The sequence below is a fragment of the Echiichthys vipera genome (genome assembly GCF_963691815.1).
Source record: "Echiichthys vipera genome assembly, chromosome: 15".
Lineage (NCBI taxonomy): Eukaryota > Metazoa > Chordata > Actinopteri > Perciformes > Trachinidae > Echiichthys > Echiichthys vipera.
In genome coordinates, this window is record NC_139840.1 from 3,970,776 (window position 1) to 3,990,394 (window position 19,619).

General features: G+C 44.3%; 1 protein-coding gene across 1 annotated transcript in view; it reads right to left on the bottom strand.

Annotated features, from left to right (window-relative positions):
- The window catches only part of vipr2 (vasoactive intestinal peptide receptor 2), a gene marked incomplete at both ends in the record, with an annotated part of 59,195 nt that overhangs the window by 24,917 nt on the left and 14,659 nt on the right, over nucleotides 1-19,619 (bottom strand). The window contains 3 exons of the mRNA XM_083928857.1: nucleotides 842-933; nucleotides 3,889-4,002; nucleotides 8,690-8,795. Coding sequence (XP_083784983.1) covers nucleotides 842-933; nucleotides 3,889-4,002; nucleotides 8,690-8,795 — 312 coding nt within the window. The remainder of the gene's footprint in view (nucleotides 1-841; nucleotides 934-3,888; nucleotides 4,003-8,689; nucleotides 8,796-19,619) is intronic.

A 19,619-nucleotide genomic window follows, 5' to 3' on the forward strand; every position in this document is an offset into this window, starting at 1 on the left:
CATGCTATATCCAGGGCTCGACAGTGTGCGTTACACTAAATGTGCGACTATAAAATAAATGTGTACAAACTGTATTTAGGAGCATCTGTGCGAACAACATTAATGTTAGCAGTCGCTATCTAGTGAGGTAGCCAGCCTACCTCCATGTAGCATCTACCCCATGCTGTTTATTGATGAGAGAAGACACGGGCGCGTTCACAGGAATCTGGTGCACACGCACTTACGCGCACACGATGGGAGGGAGCGGAGGAGCTCAGTGGTAGAGGGGGAGGGGCATGAGAGTTGTAAACATTGGCGATTTGACTGAGTCAACTCGATCTGCCAGACTTGACTCGACTGCAGCTTTAAGGCTAAAAACTGCCAATAAGTCCAATGACGGAAAAGAGCTTTTTGAGGCAGTTGGCCCGTCTGAGCTGTTTGCCAATCAAATCACTATTTCATCTGAAAATGTTTTGCCCAGTTACACAACTGCTATAATGCATTCTGGGAAACACAAAATGATGCTACTTTGTAAAAGCAAATTGCTCCTGAAGAAAGACACCATTTTTTTTTGTCTTTAAATGACGCAAAAACCAGACAGAGGAACACACACATAATCAAACAAAGTGCTCACAATTCAACATGTATCACACTCCTGTTGGGCATATTGACCTTTTAAAGCTGCTTTACCATGTTAATTAACAGCTGACCCCTGCAGGCTTCATCAGTTACAGGCTAACACTAATGGTTATGTTGCTGCTCCTTTTTTCTACTGCACACTCACGACTCATTAGTGTTCGGGTGACATTTACAGCAACGACAGACAGAAAAGCAGAGACGTCAGTGAGGGTGTTTGCTCTACCTTGTCGTGGCTGGTGTCAGCGCCACACACGCTGGAGATGTTTGGGAAAACATCTGACCATCCCGCTGATGTGCAGTTCCTGCTGATGTTACCTGTAAGAGATTGAGAAAAATTATATCCACACTTTACTATGGTATGTCAGTGCCCCATGAATTTTCACTGAGGCTGATGATGACGATTTTGATTTAATTAAATCTGGTTTATTAAATTGTATCAAAAATGCTTTACGCGTGTGAAAATACATCAAATATAATTAGGGTAAAATGAGGGCGCTCGGAAAGTTTCAAGCCTCATTTTACCCTAATGGAAACACACCCATTGTACCACCCATCTTTCCCTTTCAAAGAGCATTGATGCAACGCTGATAATCTGACGCGTGCATGCTGTTAGGGCAATCTATTTGCGACGTTCTCTCAAATGGCTGTTCACTCGCCGTGTTTCCATTACAAAAAAAATGGCCCCAGAGAGATTTACCAGGCACGGGAGGAGACGTACCACTTAATGGGGTTGGTTTCGATCGCCGGTGATCAGCTGATCAGTGTTACAGCAAAGCGCCGTTCTTTCTCCAAGGTGCCTGTTTGATTCACAACTTATGTACAAGTGACATGAACGAAAACACTCCACCTTAAAAATTCTAGGCGCTGTAAAAGTTAGAGAGAGAGAGATGGGGAGAGAGAGGGGTGGCATGCAGCAAAGGGCCGCAGGTCAGAATCCAACCCGGCTGCTGCAGCACTCATTTAACGAGCCTGTGCAAAGATGCGCGGACACAGATAATTTTCTGCGTTGAACTACACCACTGAATGAAAGTGTCAACTCTCGGGGCGGCCTTTGGCTGAGTGGTTACCAGCGGTCCTTTGCTGCATGTCTCCCCCTCTCTCTCTGTCTGTCCTATCTAATAAAAGGCTTGGAAAAACTGCCCAAAAAATTATCTTTAAAAAAGTGTCTATTCTCTCCGTTGAGAGTTACATCCAATAAGCAACCGGGCGTCTCTAGGGGAGAAAAACGGCCCTGCGCTCCCACGGGGCAAACAAGCAGCCGCTCGAGCAACTCACATGCAAATGAGGGGCGTTTCGCCGAGATAGACCTGCCTCATTTCGGAGATAGCAGCCCACTCCACACCCTCATCCTCCCCACACCACTGCACTCCAGGCTAGGAGCTTTTCCCTAAAGGGTAAAAAAGCTAAAAGCACTAGTTGTGGTACGTTCACATTAGGGAGTAGGGTTCAACTGCCTTCAGTGTCCTTAGTAAGAGCCTAACAACATGAAAACACAGTAGTATGTGCCACATAACATAAAGACATTCAATAACTTCAGGATGCCTGGTGTTCAGATCCCTGCTGATGCTACATGGTCACCTTACACTGCATAAGTTTTACTATTCCTGTAAACTATAGACATTTGAGGGGGTTTGGAAATGTCCCAGAAAGGGAAACATCAGCGTGAACTTTAGCTCTGAACAAGCCGCCGGGTGCTTGCATAATGTCTAGTCATCTATGTAAATCAAAGCACTCAAAGTGGAAATTCAAGCTGCCATTTGGTCACTGGCTGGAAAAGATCTGATGGATTCAGCAGGGAATCCACTGCACACATTCACACAGGCCGGTGTTAAGTGAGGGGGAATAACGAGAGGTTGAAACCAGGACACAAAGCCCCATCAGTTTAAATAACACCCTGCTCACTACATGCTTTTGTCTGAAGAGATCCAAAGCCTGGATCAGGGTTAATCAGCACGATTATTGTATCACTCAAAATCCTTCAGCGGAATAATAACGTGTTGATTTGATTATATTTGTTATTCCTGATACAGCATCCTTTAATCTTAGGGCGCACTCACACTGTCCTTCCGCACGGCCCGTCTGAGAGAGGTGGGCTTTTGCGGAGCGCACGTGCACGAGCACAAGCACGAAGCCTACGGCGGTTCTGACGTCATTTATGTGCGCCTGTTCGGACATAGAAAATAGAAGGAGGGACCATGCGCGGACATTTAACAACAACAACAATGGCGGCAAAAGGTTCACGTTGGTGTGATGCGGAGGTGGAGTGTTTACTGCAGATTTGGTCGATGAAAAGATTCAAAAACAGTCGACAAGACGCACAAAAACTCTGAGGTCTATGGAAAGATTTGTAAACAAAGAGACGCATCGCCATGACGTCCTCAATGCGTGTGACGTGTTACGGCGTGATGACGTATGGACAGGCGAGAAGCATTTGCGCGAGGCCCAGGCAGTGTGAGTACAAACGGGCTGACCAGTGGGGGAGAGGGAGGGGGGACAAGTACCCTAAAGCCCGGGGCACGGTGTGGAAGGACAGTGTGAGTGCGCCCTTATATGACTTATATGTAAGAAAATGTTTTGTGAAGCTTTACAACACAGCCAAAGGAACTCTCCTAAACAAAAATACATTTTTTGAATCAGTAGCTAGTTAGAGATATTAGCAGAATCGGAATCAGAATGGGTTCTTATTGCCAAACATGCTCTCACATAACAATTTGCCATGGTCTATCAGGTAAATGGACTTGTACTTATATAGCGCCTTTCTAATCTTTCACAGTGTTTGTCACATTCACCCGTTCACATTCACACAGACGGCAGTGGACATCTACAGACCATCTAATCTAATGTAACACCCATGCTCAGCACAGGGAGCACTTCAGGGTTCAGTGTCTTGCCCAAGGACACTTCGACATGTGGACCAGGGGCAGTGGGGATTGAACCGCCAATCTCTCGAATGGAGGAAGACCCACTCTGCCTCTGAGCCACAGTCGCCCTCAAAAAAAAGAGATTTGATATGGCTAGAAATATTTTGGGTGTTCATGGAGACACAACAAATATGTTTACTTATTCAACAATGTTTCTTCCCTTTGAACATGGGGGCTAGTTTGCTTTTAGTATTTAGTATTACGATGTGTTATGTTTGTTGGATGAGCTATGTTAAGGTTGTGACACACACACACACATACACATACACACACACACACACACATATATAAAATCTAAAGAAATAAATTGAAATTAGTAAATGAGTGCATAAATAAATAAATGGCCTACCATTTCTGCCGAATACAGTCTTGAGAACTGGAGGACAGGGAATTGTGACGGTCTCTCCAATCTTAGTTCGCTCCCAGCAGGTAATGTTGTCCCACGCTCCTTTGCATCCCGGCTCTGTCAAAAATCCAAAGGTGGCTTGATGAGAACATCTTCACACTGATACATAAATTTAAGGGACGGCTCCATCCAGAAAAACAAGAGCACTAGTCAGAGGTGCGTAATCGATGTCCCTTTAGTCCACGCTCAGATCTCTCTCTCATATAAAAGTTGATGTCTTCAAAGGCAAAATAGTTTTTTTCATCTGTGCCGCTGCATGCAGCAACCATCATGTTGCACATGTGGAAAACAAAGAGAGAACACCCGTGTGTCAGCTAATTCAGATGCTTTCCAAATTCTTTTTACATTCATACGTGTAGACCACATACAAAAATGCCATATAACAGAAGGGAAAAGCTGGCCCTGGGTTGCAAAGGCTCGGTTAATTTTCTGAAATTTTGATTCGCAAATTAATTGTAAATGAAGGAAAATTCGAGGGTTGAATGTGCGGTCAGAACCCCCTTGGTATTAAAGCACAAATTCAGATGTTATTCACACATGTTCATACGCAAATAACCCAGTTACATCCCTATTAGTGATACGCCGATACATCGGCCGATACGATACACGTAAAAAACGCAAATATTGGCCGATGCGGGCTGCTGCGTTTGCCGGCAGGCGTCCACAGGCAGTTCGGGTTACTGGAGACGACTTTTCTAAGTGCAATAAACGTTCCTTTTTTTTAAATTAGGACTCGTAACATTTGTTATCATCATTGTGGATTTTTTTATGATGTAAAATTAGGGGGGGAAAATGTAGTATCGGCTCCAAATATCAGCTCAAGAAACCCGCATCGGCCCTAAAAAAATCCATATTGGTCGATCCGTAATCCCTATGAAATACATTATCCCAAGAGAGACCTGGACCAAACTGTGGTATAAAACATTTGGGGACACAAACGTCTTCTTTACATTAACAGGACATGAAAGAAAGCCCTATCTCGAACCATTATACTGCTCATTTAGCAGTTTGGATGTGCGTATCGTTTTTCTAAATTGCACAGAAGACATCCATATGTAGAGGATTTAGACACAAGGGAGAAGTCGCCATGAATGAATACAAAACTCTCACCCGCCCTCCAGAAACCGCACAAACAAACTGTCTCCCAAAATAGCTCTTCCAGCTCTTCAGCACGAACCTTAATGGGAGCAAAAGGGCTGATGGCAAACTGAACAGTCACCCGGGCTTTTTAGCAATGGATGGAGACAGTACGCTTGGTCAAACGTAGCCCTCTTCTCCAACATGCCTGCTATAGAAACGCAGCCAACCAGTGACTGAGGCATCAGACTGTGAAGGAGAATAAGCTGCCATAAAAAGAAACCTGTTAGTGTTTAGCCGGAGGATCTGAGGATCTTCCAGTTTTGCTTCTACAGTGTTTGAAATGTGTTCTGTAAAACAAACTTTTGATACTTCTCTCACTTGCTTTCACACCAACGTTCTCTCTTTCCTGTGGTATCTTCATTCATTCATTCATTCATTATCCCGGGGTCGGGGTCGCGGGGGGGGCTGGAGCCGATCCCAGCTGACATGGGGCTTGAGGCGGGGTCCACCCTGGACAGGACGCCAGTCTATCACAGGACACATAGAGACGAACCACTAACTAACACCACCACTAACACCTACGGGCAATTTAGAGTCATCAATGAACCTAACACGGATTGTGGAAGGAAACCGGAGAACCCGGAGAAAACCCACGCAGACACGGGGAGAACATGCACACAGAAAGGTCCAGGGATGCGAACCTGGAACCTTCTGCGACAGTGCTAACCACTACACCACCGTGTAGCTCCCCTCCTGTGGTATCTGAACATCAGAAATGTATGAGGCTACAGAAGAATTAGAAGAAGAATTCCTTTATTTGTCCCGCAATGGGGAAATTCAATTTTCACTCTATTTTTTCATGTTACACACACACACAGGCCCGAAATACACACACACACACAGGACCTATACACATGCAACTAATGGAGAGATGTTAGAGCGAGGGGGCTGCCAGTGACCGGCGCCCCGAGCAGTTGGAGGTTTGGTGCATTGCTCAACAGCACCTCAGCAGTGCCCAGGAGATGAACTGGCACCTCTCCAGCCACCAGTCCACGCTCCATTCATGGTCCACACAGGGACTCAGTCAGTGACCCTCCAGTTCCCAGCCAAGTCACCTATGGACTGAGCTACTGCCGCCCCCAAGGACACAAGATCAATTTGTTCCATCTGGTGTCTGGTTGAAATTGTTTTGACCTTTGTTTTAGATGAAGGAACCGCAGCTTATTGTTGTCTTGACCTCACTGTAAATGGACTGAACTAACACTGACTAGACAGAGAGGAAAAGCAAGTGGAAGGGCTATTCTGAGGAGGAGGGGAAGAACACGGGAGAAAAGCAAAGAAATGTAAAAGAAAAGTGAGCTAAGAGCTGAAAAGAGGGGAAAAAGCAGTAAAGACGGCGAGTGAAAGTGCAAAAGAAAGAGAGGACATGACAGACACTGAGAGGGAAAGAGGATAAAAGAGGGGGAGAGGAGACGGAGAACAGATGTCTTTGGGGCAAAAACGCAGATCTGAGCTCATGAGTGCATAAAGTAAAGTCCATCTGCTAAGTGATCCACCCTTTCTCTGTTTGCTTTCACAAACACACATCACTATACAACAGCACATCACATGCATAGAAGCGTACATCTGGGGTGAAATCCTCTTGCTCTGGTCTTTTTTTAGTCTTTATTCATTACAAAGTGAAGGCTGACTGAGCAATGTGCTCTTTTCCAGTATCGGCTTACTTCGACTTCATGCAGTTAGTTAAACAAACAGACTTCCCATTTCATTATCCTTCCTCAACCGCAGTGCCTTCTTTCTTTAGTGCGTCAAACATTTGAATGCGTCTACTGCAGCAGGCAATATTTATTTCAGACTCAGAATCTCTTTATTGGCATTGCACATAGTACAACGCAATTTAGAGAACAGAGTATTAATGCTTGATTTATTCTGAAATACTGTTATTTTTTATTGTTCAGAATTTGATACACTATCAGCCGTGGCTAAACCACTGCTGTACTTGCATGTTTTTTACACACACACACACACACACACACACACACACACACACACACACAAGTATTCCTTAAACCTTCAACAGTATGACATTGATTTGATGTCATTGATTTATCCTGATTTTGTGTGTGTGTGTGTGTGTGTGTGTGTGCGCACATGCATTGGTTTTGTCTAAATGCAGTTTAGGCAGAGAAATAATCTCATATTTCAAACTATATAATCTGATTGTTCGACTCGGGGGTCAGTGAGGTGGGTCTCATATCCAGAGATGACTTAGATTGAATCCATCCCACAGGTTCATCAGTGTTTTTTATACCTGCCAAAAAAAAAATACCGCTGGACAGAATACAAAACACAGGATTACACTTCAATGGGAAAGTTGCTCGTGTCCTGTGGCAAATAACCAGATATTTCCTTCTTTCTTTGTAACGCTTTATCATCTATGATGTAAATGGGGTGGCAGTAGCTCAGTCCATAGGTAACTTGGCTGGGAACCGGAGGGTCGCTGGTTTGAGTCCCTGTGTGGACCATGAATGGAGGTTGGATTGGTGGCTGGAGAGGTGCCAGTTCATCTCCTGGGCACTGCCGAGGTGCTGTTGAGCAGGGCACCGAACCCCCAACTGCTCCGGGCGCCGGTCACTGGCAGCCCCTTCACTCTAACATCTCTCCATTAGCTGCATGTATATAGGTCCTGTCTGTGCATGTGTGTGTATTTCGGGCCTGTGTGTGTGTGAAATGAAAAAAATAGAGTGAAAATTGAAATTTTCCCATGCGGGACGAATAAAGGAATTCTTCTTCTTCTTCTTCTAAATCCTTGGTTTCTGTATGTTAATTAACATAATCAAGCTGTGAATGAGTGCTAGGGGGATTGTGGAGAAGGAGTCACATGGGGGTTTGCAAATGGTGACATTTGGCGGACGTAAAACAATGATGGTCATACACATTGGTAGTGTGTTTTTGTCACTTTGATGTCCTTGTGTCTGTAAGGTGCTTTGATGTGAAGTGTATATCTGCAGGAGGGACTTGGAAGAAGGCAGAGATTGTTGAGACCCATCGTCGGTTGAGTCTCTCCTGTTATGCGTACAGTTTTAGTAAAGACATGATTTGAGAAACACAGAGGACTCCAGAGGATTTCTTTCACAGTCCTCATGGCAGAGGTGTGAATATATGTACAAACTGTATGTTTACATGACATCAGCTTTCTGCTTGTGCTCCATGTTTTGTGTTTTAAGATCCAACTAAGCCTAACAAAGATTTTGCAAGTTCTTTCTTTATTTCTAGAGGAAGTGTATTTACGGTCTACTCACAATGTTCATTCGTACCGTGCCCAAGCATGAATGATGGCTAACGTCTACTTCATTTGACCGGCGTGAGTACAACTGTTCAGTGACCAGGCACGGCACGCTTCCCAGCCGTGGCACGGTTGAGAGAGGTGGGCTTTTGTAAAGCTATGAGACTATTTATATACGACTGTGCCCTGCTGCAGAAATTTAAAAAAATGCGGCTGAACAGTTTGTGGCAGTCATATGTCAAGTAATGTGAGTGCAAGTGGACCTGAGCCTTGGGGGAAGAGAGAGGGGGGAGAATCACGCTAAAGCACGGCACGGATCATCTGGGCCAAGTGTGAGCGCACCCTTAGTTTAACTGTAGTCTAGTGAATGATCGTGACCTTTATGGCTGCCGGCAGCTTCCTCCTCCCTCAGCCTCCTCAGACACTCCCACTGGTCCCTCTCCACCTCCAACAGGAAGTTACAGGTTGGATGTCGTCCTTCGACCTGTAGAGGAATAAATACAATTTTATTTATAGTGTCGAATCATAACAAAAGTTATCTCAGGACACTTTACAGAGTAGGTAAAGACCACACTCTATGACTTATTTATGATTTACAGAGACCCAACAATTCCCCCGTAGAGTACGGTGGCGTTGAAAACCTTCACTATAACAGACAGGAACGTCAGACAGACCCAGCTCTGTGGAGGACGGACATCTGTCTGCACCGGAGAGAGGAAGAGAAGGAGAGAGAGAGAGAAAAGACACACAGATGGACAGAGAGATAGAGACAGACAGACACACTTCCAGAGATGCAAGCAAAGCCTAACAGTAACTATAATAATTCTCCTGAATCCTCCCACAAAGACATGATGCAAGGCTGGCTGTCATTAAGACAACACACACATTCAAACATGTACACAGAGACGCACTAAAGCATCAGCCAGGAGAAGCAGCTGGACAGTATTTTGGTTCATCAAATCCTAAAACTATTTATCCTAAATGTGAAAATCAGATTAGGATTCCGGTTTGGCAAGAACTTGCTCGGATATCTTCAACACCTGCCAAACCAAACCAGCGGCGCTGGCACCACTCACGCTGAATCAGGAGATGAGTTAAGAGGTGTTTCGTAACACGGAGCAAAATTTGGTGAATTTCATCACACAAGATGACTAAAACCTAACACTTCTATTTACTGCAACAGCCTGGAGGGAGATAAAGACACAACACACACACACACACACACACACACACACACACACACACACACACCCACCCACCCCCACCCACACACACTGTACCTTTACAAATACAGGTCCAGCAAGCCAGTGCGTCCAAAAACCATTAACAAACGTACTAACTAATAAAGGAAACGGTGAATATTGACCCAAATGTGCGCATTTGTCCGTGAGTGAGAGGATGAGTCAACCTTCAGTCAGTCCTGTTGATGTATGATCACACATCAAGCTATTTCTGGTGCCATCACTTTCAACTGCCTGCTGTTCTTCCTTTGGTGCAGCCGCAGCCATCGTGCACAAAGATAAACGCAGCATTCAACAACAATCATGGAAATCAAAGACAATTACACTCATTCAATCCCCGTCTCTCTCTCTCTTTCTCTCATGTATTTGTTTTGTGTGTCTGAAGTGACTGAAGAAAGCAATGCACTGTCATTTGTGTGTGTTCCATGTATATATTTTGTAACCATTACACGTACTGAAAGCAGGGAACGTAATATAAGACAGTGAATCTCTGCGTAAGGTGGCAAGTCCAGATGGTGGATTGGTCCCAAAACACAGGCTTTTCACCCAGGCAAGTGGGGTTCATTTCCCCTTTGCCGTTCATGATCCCGGGTGTACTTAACCAAATCACAACCTTTTATCTAGTCCGATGGCATCGTGCGGTCTCTCGCAAATCCAATCCTAAACAGTCAGCAGGCAATTTGCTCATTTTTAGGGATGTACCCCCTGGCTATATATTAGATATTAAATAATAGTATAGATCCAATATACGTCTGAGAGAAGGACAGAACTCAAAAGTTTCAATTTCATATCCATCTTTTTCAGCACCACGGACAGCACCATGGATTTACCGCTGCCTTCAGTGGAACTCTTGACCTCGTAGTTACGACATGGGGAAGTCATGTACGAGACTCGTGAGATTTCCGGAAACTTCCACTGATGAGGTTGTGCATACCACATGATCAGTGCGCTCATACGGACTATTCCCAGTATGGTTAACACAACATCATTTGTCATTTATCATTTTAGGAAGTTCTTATCAAACTGTTTGTTTGTTCAAACGTTCATTTTTCTTTCACCTTTGGTTTTAATTGGTTATTAGTTATTTGATGCTATAAAATGAGGTGAAACACAACGATTAGCAGCTGGGATCGACTCACGATGGGTTGGGTGTATGGGCACGACTTCGATACTGAGGCTCCAACCCAGATCACAACTGTGAAGAGTTTGGTTGAAAACTAGACGGCAGCAACTGCATCTGGGAAATTTTGGCTTCACTTTTGTAAAGTGGAGGAAAATGGAGCTACATCATTCATCTTTATGTACAGTTTATGTGTCAGAGTCATGGTCAAGGCTTTAGATTGTTACCGTCACAAACCTGAGACAGATAAGGAATCAATGAGTCGGACTAACATTCAACTAAACAACCTCTCAGCCCTGCTATGAGGGGGCAGAAGATGAGGGCGGCCAACAGAGAAATGCTTTGCAAAAACGACCAGCACCGACTGTTCTGCGTTGGCGGGCGTTCACACTAGATCAGGCAGTCCGGCGAAAACGCAGGTGGGGCCATTCATTATGAATGGGGTTAGTGTGGTAAGTGGCTGCAGGGGGGTGCAGACTCAACTTTTGGAGCAATGCAACCCAAACGTCACAACCGTGGTGGCCAAGGCGATCAGACTAGTCCGCTCTGAGGGGGTTTGAGAGAACCATGCAATAAACGGGCTACCTGTGCTATATTAGGGGGTTAAAGAACATAATAGGACATGTGTCTATTACACATACTGAAAGCATGAAACGTAGTATAAGACAGTGAATCTCTGCATAAGGTGGCAAGTCTGGGTGGTGGATTAGTCCCAAAACTTTGCCATCCCAGCTCAAATAGCCTACAGGGAGCAGTGAGCCTACTGACTTCTAGACAAACCAGAACCTGTAGGATGCAGCGCTTCCTTTTCACCCGAGCATTTTTCTGGACAGAGACTCTTCAGCAAGTGGAAAAACTTTAACAAACTGGATATACACCAGGCTGAATCACTGGTGTGTTACAGCAGCCAGCAGAACTCACACGTATTTACATGTGAATGTAGATGGAGATTAATTTCCCAGCGGGACGGAAAAAGTGTGGTTCTCTGTCGCACACGCTTTTAGTGGCAACTCTTTCTTCCTCTTTGGTGTTTGAAGGCAGAGACATCTTACAATCCTCATTTCCACGTCTGTCTGAGAACTGTGTGTCTATTTAATGACCGCTGCCCCAACCAATTATTCATGTTCCAGAAGTTCTGTGTCAGATAAATGTTGAAAACACAGACTCCTTTGGAGGGGAACTGAACTTCTTACTGATATATCGTGGGATGTTATGTCAATTTTGGGCTTGTGTGAAGTATAAAACTCATCACACACACTCATTGAATGCTGGTTACCTTCATCGTGCATTGTCCCAAAGATATAATGAGTCTATACAGTGCTGGTGCTTTGAGCTAATGAGTGCTAACATCAACATAGCAACATGTACACAGTGTTTGGTTACAATGTTGACCATCTTAAGCCCCTCACACATGCAACGCAGCCCTGAACGCGTCTTGAATAGTGGCCTCCTGCAAATCGCCTGATTCTAATGATCTGCTCATTATCCTGTCCTTAACTAACTTTACCTGCTTCATAATGAGCAGATCATTACAACCAAGTGGATCAGAGTGGGGACGAACATAAACCATGCAGGGCAGTGGCTCTGCAGGAGAAGGGTTTGAGACCATCGAGACATTACCCAGAGGAGCTGTATGTGAGAACATGTGGACATAAAACAGACTTCACCGTGCCAGCTCCCAAGTCTGTGTAACTTCTGATTCAACACGTGTGTAGAGCAGATCATTGACGCAAATAGAGTTTAAATATTTTAACATCGCAGAGTGAATTACAGCGCAGGCTTCAAGTATTCCAGAGTGTTATTGATGGAGCGTTTGTTTTTGCTTTAATATTCACTGGATTTTCCTATTAAAGAGCGAAACCAGCTTGAAAGCTGTAGCTCTTGGTTGTTAGCTCTTAATTTACTACGGAAGACTTTGACTTTAAAGTTGCAGAGAATGGGACAGTTTTGTGCAACTTCCATGCCTTTTCAAAGTATGACCAAATACACACGCAACTTATTTGTGTCATGTAACCATAAAGGCTCTGGATATAAAAGAAATGAATAAATAACAGCATGGTATAGTTATAATTATCTCCCTTCAGTCTATCTGAGCTTTAGAAATGCTGATGAGTCACTCTCATCAGCTTCTTTCCTCCCGTGTTTTCCTGCTGTGGCTTAACTCAGCAGTGATGCGCACCAGTGGCTGCTGGCCGCCATCAAATGAGCTCTGGGGGATGATTGTGTTGCCCTGAGTTTACTGTTCACTTGATTAAATATTACAGCAGAGGAACAAGCAGGTCTGGGCAATAGGCCTGCCAAACCTCCATGGTCACATCTAGAAACATTTTGAACAAAAGCTCTACAGTCCAGACAAAAGTAAATGAAGTATGAGAGGCAGACACTCACCAGACACTGTGTCCTGTGTCACTCGAGGTATTTTTTTTACCACCAGTGTTCCCCCTAGTCCCGCTTCCATGAGCATCGTGTCGTTTGAACTTCACATTTCTCAGGAGTTTCTGGTTCAAAGTTAAGTTTAAAGTCCGAATCGGTTAAACTGAAACTGCCTCCAGCGGCGTAGTGTCGGCGTTAGCTCCGAAGAAGCTGTCGGTGAGCTCTCGGTCCTACAACCACAGACAGACACAGCTGATAAGAAGCGCTTACGTCTTACTCACTCACTCAGTGACGCAGAACGCACAGATTTGATCGGCTAAAAGCATCGCGTGAGGTGATAAACCTGTGCCGTAAACGCTAGAAAATCTGCGCTGGCTAAAAAGGCAACCGAGTGACGTGGACCTGAGACTTGTTGAATTGGACTTGAAGTGAGACATGACTCGAATGACTTGTTTTCAGTTTAAATATTAAATAATAAAAAATGTTTAGTGTTGTCAGTGTTGACGTTACAAGCGTAATGTTAGCTAACATTAGCGATACAATCTGTTCTCTCACAAGCAGTTAGCTGACGTTAGCCCCATAACAACTAATACCACTAATCAACCGCATCGTCAAAGTAAAACCTGGAATTTTGATTAAGAAGAAATTTAGAAAATAAATAAGCTGAGGTTTTGTGCTGGATGACATTGTAGTCGGTCAGAATTTCACTGATTTAGGGCGCACTCACACTGTCCTTCCGCACCACGCCCCGGGCTTTAGGGCACTTGTCCCCCCTCCCTCTCCCCCCGCGCCCCAGGCCCGTTTGTACTCACACTACCTGGGCCTTGCGCAAATGCTTCTTGCTGTCCATACGTCATCACGCCGTAACACGTCACATGCATTGATTGACGTCATCGCGATGCGTGGCTTTGTTTACAAATCTTTCCATAGAACTCAGAGTTTTTGTGCGTCTTGTCGACTCATTAATTTCACCAAATATAAATAATTCTTATACAAATTCAATGCATTTTTATACTTCATGAACAGGTTAGATAAACTGGCCCATAATATGAGCCAGCGTAATATTCTGTCCTTGTCTTTTCTCTTTATAGAGACCAGACACTGCAGGTAATTGACCTCACTTGACATGCTCAAGGAAAAAACATGAGTCAGGACTTACTTGAGACTTTGACCAAATGACTCAAGTCACATGTCTGCAGTTAGTATGTTGTGTGGAGATGGGGCACATCTTTTCAAGCACAGGGGGAATAAATAAAGTTTATCAAGGCTCCAGCAAGTACCAATGCACCAAGTCATGTAATTAGTTACAGCTTTGACACCCCCCCCTCCCCCACCCCGCGCCGCTGTTGAAAATTGTTTGAGTGTGTGTCTGAATAAGTAGATTTACTCTGACAGCTATAGCAACTTTTAAGCATGGTTATAGCTACCAGTGAGCACATTCTGCAATTCAAGCTCCAGATAGGAGTATGCACGTACATCCAAACCAAATAGGGCTGAGCCAAAAATAAGCAAATCATAAAGCATTAAGTAGCTCGCACACTACAGGGCTCCAATTATCCACTGATTCATACCACCATAGGTGCAATGAAGAAGTGGATAATTGGAGTCCTGCAGTGTGCGAGCTATGTATTGCTTCACTGGTAATTTAAAATAAAACATAATCTAATATTTGTCACATCTTGTGTCCTTAAAGTTTTAGCACAAGAAATTGTAAGGTGTAAATTGCAAAAGTGGTCTCTGGCATGTCACCCTACAGCCAAGAGATGTAGTCTGACGAGCTCAAAACTCGTAGCATAAAGAATAACTCTGCAATAACTATTGTACGACTGACTTCATCGTGGCCCGAGAAATTTGAAAATATACTGTATACTGTACCACCACAAGGCTGGGTAGAGAAAATCCGCTTTCAGACCACCATGTAATTGAACACTGGAACTAAAAGTAACGTTCTGACTCATTAGTGACGTCTGGCGGTAAATGGTAGTATTGCACCTACACTGGAGCCAGTCTGCATTTTTGTGAGCCAGTCTAAGTCAAGCATAGTCAACAAGTGCACATGCAGGCTAATTTGAACAACATGCTAAACAGGAGCCAAGATGCTACGCCATGCTACAGAGATTAAACCTCAAACCCTTATCAACAATGCAGAAAATTCAGCGTATGACTCCTTTGGAAAGGAGGATAACTACAGACTCATTGCAGGTGAAGGCTACGCACCTCCTCCTGCCCCTAAGGTATTTGTCCCAAAGCAGGAAAACTCGGCTGTGACTCCTCCAGTGGTGATAGCTTCCCCTAAAATGTCACCAAAAAAAAAAGTGGTGAAAAATGTACTGTGTGTACAGCACAACTTCCTTCTCATCCAACCCCCCAGCGCCACAGTGCTTTATACAGACGGACGCTCAGCTTCTACTGAATTCAATGGGGAAGCGTAGAGCGGCTTGTTCCAAACTAGACGCTCATTGGATAAATGCTGGGCTTTGTCCCGCCCATCGGATGCTCAGCGTCTCTGGGGGTCTATCTAGTGGGCTGACACGGACGCTCGGCTTCTGCATGATGATTGGATGAGCTGTCTGAGGCAGAGTCCTTTTTTGATTGACAGCTAAATGAGCGAATCAGCGATCTTGAAGAATAAACATCCAGCGGAGCATTTCCCATGTTTTTTATTCCGTTGTTCTGAACTGATCCGGAGACTTTGTCTTTGTTAAAAGCGACTAGCGTTGTGTTTGGCGACTCTGTTCTGTCACTCTGCGGTTTCTTTCCCCAACGAGCAGCTTCTCAGGTCTCTGAAAAATAATCAGGGAGTGAGTTGGATGACTTTCTGAAAGTGCACACTTAACACTATAGTTCTTGTTATTTTGAGTGAACTTGCCACCATTTACAGTGCAGCATTAAAATATTTGCAGCAAACAAGACGTGTTTTACTGCAAATACAAGTCTCCTGAACTGAGGAACAAATCCATGGGCCGTCACTGTTTTTAAATGTGACAAGTGAGCAGATATTCACTGGCCCTGAGCTGTCTGGCTGCTGCCTGCATATTGGCAGCAAAGACTCAAACCTTTTTTCCATGACAAGATTTCACGCTTGACCTCCACTTTCTATCTCAGCCTCATCTTTGAAACATTTTGCTTCTGTAGGCAGTGCATGGTCAGTGATGACGATGTCAGGGAGGATGGGGGGTTTGCGTGGAACACTGGTGACAGCAAAGACGCAGTGAGTCAGATTGAAGCCTGCGGTGTCACATCGCACATGACCATCCCTTACACTCGTCACTTATATTTCAGTGAGTTTCTATAGGATTATTCTAGATATATACTTCTCTGCTCAGATCTATCTTCATTTACAAACAGTGGTATTGTTTTAGTATAACACCATCTGGTCTCTATTGCAGTTAGAAAACAATGTACAGAGAGAAGGGGAGGGTGTAATTATGCATTTATTTCATGGTAATATTCCTGAATTTGACAGTTTTCTTGTTGTCTTGGATAATTTATTAGTTCTGGCAGCTGAGCTTTGGGGGTTTTTCTTCAAGACTGAAGGTACGATTGAGCGTGAGGTTGAAGGGAAGATTGGTGCGGAGTCAACAGCTGGACTGTCCCGGTGGAGAGGAAGGTGAGATTAAGGGAGAACGGATTATCATTCATTCATTTATCTTCAACCGCTTGTCCCTGACAGGGTCGCGGAGGGGCTGGAGCCGATCCCAGCTGACATGGGGCGTGAGGCGGGGTCCACCCTGGACAGGACGCCAGTCTATCACAGGACACATAGAGACGTACAGAGACAGACAACCATTCACACCTACGGACAATTTAACATTCTGTTATTATATATCCTTGTGGTATTCATGGCGGACTTCGCCATTCTCTTAGCGAATTCAAATTGCTTTCACACACACACACACACACACACAGGGCACATGCTAATTTCTGGTATTTTCACAATGCAACAGTTTTAAATGTTGCAGCCGGTAATGAAACAAGACGGAGACGGAGAATCTACAGTAAGCTGTTACCTGCAGGCAACATCACCACTACTGTGATGACATCAGATCAATGTGGCATACTTAAAGAAAGTCAGTGATTGACTTACAACCTATTATTGAGGTTGCTTGGTAGCACTGTAAACAGATACATCAGATGCTCCGTTGTATTTTGGACGGAGGAGCTGCTCAATGAGGAATGAGTAATCCCAAAAGGAATGGCATTTATGGCCACTAAATCTGCACATATGAGGCAAAAAGAAAAGTGTGTCATTCTCAAAATGCATCCCTAACTGCGCTGCCAAGCAAATGACATCTTGGTTCTTGTGTGCCATTCGCACATATTTAAATTAGGTAATTGTCCCTTTTCCATGAGCCTCATTGCAAAAACCATTCATATAATAAAGATCCGTACTAACAGCCACACACAGTCACAGTGAATTTATTACCCTGTGTCTAGACCACATTTGTATCAGATTTGATTTTCACTTGCATGTCAAAGATACGCTCTCATTTTAATCTTTGAGGCTATCTTGACCAGCTCTGTGCAGGCTTTAGGGTACGTCCACATGATTTTTTTTTGTAAATTTAGCGACTTATTCAGACCATCAGGGAAAAGGGAGAATATATGGTAATTCATTCCCATGCGTGCCGCTCAGAGTCATCAAACTCCACGGACGCTAATGCCAGTCTCTACCCCATCTCATCTTACGCAACACCACTGTACCACAAAATATGTAGTTCAGCTGTCCAGATGACAACGCAAAGGTGCTGTTCTTTTTTCAATGCATGCTGGGTCCTGGGTTTCAGAGAAGAACGTCTTCAGGCTCCGATAACGCCGTATTCGTGTGGATGATCCGCCAAAATGATACCAAACTTTTGCGGATACAGCAAGACGCGTCTTCATGTGGATGGTCCCTTATTTGCTTCTCACAGGCGTACAAGTGACCTGAAAACATGTGTAAAAGCAATGTTGATGCCCTAAAATAAAGGCTAAATAAATATATTTCTCAACATTTTGTGGAACAGAGTGTGCTGTCTCAGGACAGAGCCGGGGGTAGAACACTCTGCCCTGGTTTAAACCCACAGACACTCACTCTGCACTTTTTCACAGCAGCTGGGAGGCAAGACTCAGGAAGTTCTTGCAGTGTTTATTCGTTGGCAAGTTGTAATCTAAACTATACATTCCCTACCACTGCTTTCTCTCTGCTGCGATCGCCAACACCCTTCTACCCCGCCGCTCAACGCTATTACATTTGCAGACAAGATGGAACCAGTATAGACTTGATGTTGACGTTGGAGTGTCCTCTATTTTAAATCCATTTAATTTTTACAGTCTGTTGGTGTGTGTTTACGAACAGTTGCTTTTTCCGCAGTGGCAGTTGGTGTAATACCAGGCTGGGTTTTGCCCAAAAAAAGCAGATTTCTCTCAGAAAATATAACCTGTTCTGGCAAGAAACAGTGAGAAGACGAAGAATTACTTTATTAATCTCGCAACGGGGAAATTGAATTTTTTAACTCTTATTATTTATCATGTTACACACACAGGCCCGAAATACACACACATGCACAAACAGGACCTATACATGCAATTAAGGAGAGATGTTAGACTGAGGGGGCTGCCAGTGACCGGTGCCCCGAGCAGTTGGGTTTTCGGTGCCTTGCTCAACAGTACCTCGGCAGTGCCCAGGAGATGAACTGGCACCTCTCCAGCCACCAGTCCACGCTCCATACATGGTCCACACAGGGACTTGAACCAGCGACCCTACGGCTCCCAGCCAAGTCACCTGTGGACCAAGTCACCTATGGACTGAGCTACTGCCGTTTCGATATAATGTACACAGACAAAAAGTTCATAATGTTCCTATTTGGTTCCTATCAATAACCTCAGAATCGGTTTTAAGATAACGATCGACATAAATAAACGTGCTTTGTTGTCTTTCAGATGTTTCCATATACGTTTTTTTTTTTCTTTTCAGAGATGTTCTTTAGGTCATTTGCACCATTTGTTTAGTCAACTGTAACTTCGCGCTGATCCGCTCCAAGTCGTTTCACAACAAATATATATGATAGAGACTCGACACCGTCCCGCTCCATGTTGTGGTCCCTCCCACCACAACTCTCGTATTCAGTTTCCGGTCACATAAAGGTTGTCGATCACCCATCAAAAACACTACAGGTGAGACTTGGGGAGAGGTCAGGGATAAAGATATCGCCCCGAGATAACACTTTAAACCGAAGGTGGATGGAAAGTCACCACCAGACTGGGATATCACATTTCTCTCTGTGACCTTTAAATTCCTCACCTGAAGTTTTGAGGAATGTCTCTGCACATTTCATTTGTCTTTGTCTCTCTCGCCATTGTGCGTGTTGTCTGCTGTTTTCTTGGCTCGACAGTGAAGTCACTCATCCCTGTCTCACCTGCAGCTAAGTCTGCCCTGATTATTTTCCTCATTACGTTATTCAAATGTTGTTTCAGTGCATTTCTACTCCTTATGTAGAACACTTTGAATTGACTCTGTACACTTTTAGAAAGTGTATAAAGAATGACGAATCACTACGTCATATCATACCCCATATTATCATGAAATGGCGGA